This window comes from Leptinotarsa decemlineata, unplaced genomic scaffold, assembly GCF_025532065.1.
Source record: "Leptinotarsa decemlineata unplaced genomic scaffold, Ldec_3_MD MMD2_P_RNA_scaffold_6, whole genome shotgun sequence".
In the NCBI taxonomy this organism is placed as follows: Eukaryota; Metazoa; Arthropoda; class Insecta; order Coleoptera; family Chrysomelidae; genus Leptinotarsa; species Leptinotarsa decemlineata.
The window spans coordinates 8,345,433-8,349,026 of NW_027412533.1; the positions used below are offsets into that span (position 1 = coordinate 8,345,433).

At 39.2% G+C, this 3,594-nt stretch overlaps 1 protein-coding gene across 1 annotated transcript; it reads left to right on the plus strand.

Moving 5' to 3' along the window:
• The first annotated feature begins 1,086 nt into the window (after window positions 1-1,086).
• Window positions 1,087-2,310, plus strand: LOC141480207 (uncharacterized). The gene is given in 2 exon segments (XM_074170099.1): window positions 1,087-1,598; window positions 1,601-2,310. Coding segments are annotated over 2 exon segments (876 nt in total). The 5' UTR covers window positions 1,087-1,432.
• The last annotated feature ends 1,284 nt before the right edge of the window (window positions 2,311-3,594 follow it).

Below are 3,594 nucleotides of genomic sequence, written 5' to 3' on the forward strand. Positions count from 1 at the left end.
TTCGTCCATCTACCACCACTCCTATCCAGAGACAACGTGGCCAAGGTAACGGATTTCTTTCTGGATCATATGGCATTTCTTGGGACTAAGTTTCAATCCAGAACTCATCAGACGCATGAATACCTCCTCCAGATTTTTCAAGTGATCGTCGAACGATTTTTCGTCTACGATTATATCGTCGAGATACACTAGACACGTCTTCCATGAGAGTCCCTTTCGAACCGCCTCCATCAATCTCTTGAAGCTTGCTGGAGTATTACAAAGCCCGAATGGCATCCTGAGCCGATGGTGAAAGTTGCTTTTTCTCGATCTCATGGGGCCAATTCAACTTGCCAATATTCACTCTTAAAATCCGAATTCAAAGAAATTGTGGAGCCGGCTAGCGTGTCTAGGATGTCGTCGATTCTTGGGAGACGGTAGCTGTCTTTCTTCGTCACGTTATTTAGTTGGCGATGATGCACGCAGAACCTTGTCCAGCCGTCCATCTTTTCCACTAATACGACAGGGGAAGACTAGGGGCTGGCAGAAGGTTCAATGACTCCTCCTTTTTCCATATCGCTGACTATCTTGTCTGCCTCTTCTTTCTTGGCAAGAGGAAGTCATCTAGGTGATTGCCGGATTGGTCGGACATTCCCAGTATCGATTATGTGTTGAACCACATTCGTTCTGCCGCCTTTTCCTTCTCCAATATAGAAGATTTTCTGGTACTTCTTGACTATCTCTCACAATTTTGATGGGTCAGTTGTTGATATGTCTTTGGAGGAAATATCAATCAACTTCTCCAACTCTTTAGGCAAGTTGTTGGCTTGGCTAACTGAACTGCGTACACTCCGTACTATAGAGAAAATGGACGAACAGTACCCTAGCATTGTTCCCTTTTTCAAGGTCACGGAAAATTAGTAGACATTCATGACCCTGACCAACACAACTTCATCAACACGTAACAGGGTCTTCCCCAGTGTGTTTCCTCTTCCAATTTTCTCATCATGTATTTCGGGCTCGAACATTACCACCTTTCTGCTGCTCACACTTCCGTCCAGGCGAGCCTCCAAGATAGTTTCAGCCCACTCAGGTATGCACACGTCTTCAGCCAACTGTCTGGGTATTAACTACTAGGGATTCAACTATACGACCAGAACTAAGTTGTGAACCTGCCAATATACGATGCTGGCTATCATGATGAGGGAGAGAGAGGCCCATGGACAACAATGTAGGCAACAACGACAAGGTGCAAAAGGAGGCAACTAATAAAAGAGATTGAAGTAATCATAAGCTGTTAAATACATTATTCCTTCCAATCCTTCCATGCTTGACATGGCGCAGTCGGAAAAAAAAGTAAATAAAACATAACAATTATTCTAGACGAAATCATTAAATAACAAAACAGGTTGAGAATCAACCATTAAAAGTGAGGTTAATCAAACAAAGCAACATGGACAATTTAAAACAACCCAAACCAATGAGCATGGATGGAGACTTGGCCCCAAACTGGAAAAAATTTAAACAAGCATTTGAATTATACTTACTGGCGTCAGGAGGTTCTACAAAAGATGAGGAAATTCAAGTAGCAGTCTTGCTACACTGCATTGGTGAAGGGGCAATATTTTTGAAACACTAGTAGTATCTGAGGAGGCGAAGAAGGTATTCCAAACAGTATTTGATAAATTTGAAGCATATTTCAAACCAAAAACAAATCCAAGTGTAGAAAGACATAAATTTAACATAAGGGTTCAGGCAACAAACGAAAGTTTTGATGAATTTTTGAAAGATCTGAAAAAAATTGCAGCATCATGTGATTTTGGAACATTGAAAGACAGTCTAATCAAAGACAGATTAGTTTGTGGTGTTAAAGACAAGCGTATAAAAAACAAGCTGCTTCGTGAAGACGACTTGACATTGGACAGAGCTGTAACAATCTGCAAGGCAGCTGAATTAACTGAAAAACACTTAAAAGAGATGTACGATGACGGTGCATCAGTGGATGCAGTATATACAAGGCATTACAGTAACAGAGGTCAAGGATGGCGCGGCCAAAACAACAGCTACATGCAGAGACAAGGCCCCAGTGGACAAAGAGGGAGAGTCCAAAGTAACAGACCACAGCAGAGCCAACAAGCAATGTCGCAACACCAAAGTAATCATCGAGGACAACAAAGCTGTTGGAAGTGTGGATATGAACGACACCCAGCAGTAAACTGCCCAGCCAGGGACAAGCAGTGTATAATATGCAAAAAAATGGGACATTTTGCAAGGGTATGTAGAAGCAGAACAGTAAGTAAATTACAAGAAAATCCTGAAGATAATACGTGAGTAGAGCCAAATAATAGTAATAATGAAATTAATGACATAAGTTTTTCAGTAAGCACACTTGAAAGAGTAAATGAGTTTAATCGGAGCTGGTGGGTCACGTTAAATTCGGGTTTAGGTCAAAGCATAAAATTCAAAGTGGATACAGGGGCACAGGTAAATGCTGTTCCAGAGCATGTGTATAATTCATGGAAAAATAAACCCAACTTGAAGCCTTTTCAGTACACAGTAACAAATTTTGAAGGAGGAAACGTTGAGGTTCGAGGCACATGTAAAATTGAGGTAGAATACAAGGGTAGCATGTATGATATCGTTCTGGTAGTGGTGAAAACAGGAATAAACAGCCATGCGGTACTGGGATTACCAGATCTAATTAAACTTAATATGATAAGAGCAGTAGATTCAATAGAATTTTCAGGGGATGAAAATGAAATAATTAAAAACGAAGATTTATTTAAAGGTATTGGAAAAATTAAATCTCAGCCAATTGATATAAAACTAAAATCAGACTATATACCTAGTATAACACCATGCAGGAAGGTACCGTTCATGCTAATCAATCCGTTAAAAGATGAACTTGAGAGTATGGAAAAGATGGGTATCATAAAATTTGTTATTGTTAAGAAACCAAACAAAGGGATTAGGGTGTGCCTGGACCCTCAACACCTCAATAATTCGATCTTACGTCAACACCATCAGCTGTCGACGTTTACGGAATTAATTAAAGACATGCAAGATTCAAAAGTATTTTCAACACTTGATGCAAACAAAGGGTTCTGGCAAATGATGTTAACTGAGAAAGCCTCAAAGTTGACAACATAAGCAACGCCATTTGGTAGATTCATGTTCTTAAGATTACCATTTGGCATTTCAGTAGCTCCTGAAATTTTTCACCGTGTATATTCGGAGATCTTTGAGGGTCTGTCTGGGATAAAAATTTACATTGATGATATTATAGTTTACTCAAAAACATTAGAAGAACACAGGCATACCCTGAAGGAACTCTTCCAGCGAGCAAGAGATTGTGGAGTAAAATTTAATAAAGACAAATGCAAATTTTTTCAACAAGAGATGAAATACGTAGGGCATAAAATATCAGAAAAGGGAGTACAAGTAGATGAAGACAAAATTAAAGTAATAAAAGAAATGCCTAGTCCTAAGAATCAAAAAGAACTCGCTTGCTCGGAATGTTAACTTATGTAGGAATGTTTATACCAAATTTATCACACCAAATTTCAAATTTAAGAAAATTACTAATGAAAAGTGTAATGTGGCTTTGGACAACTG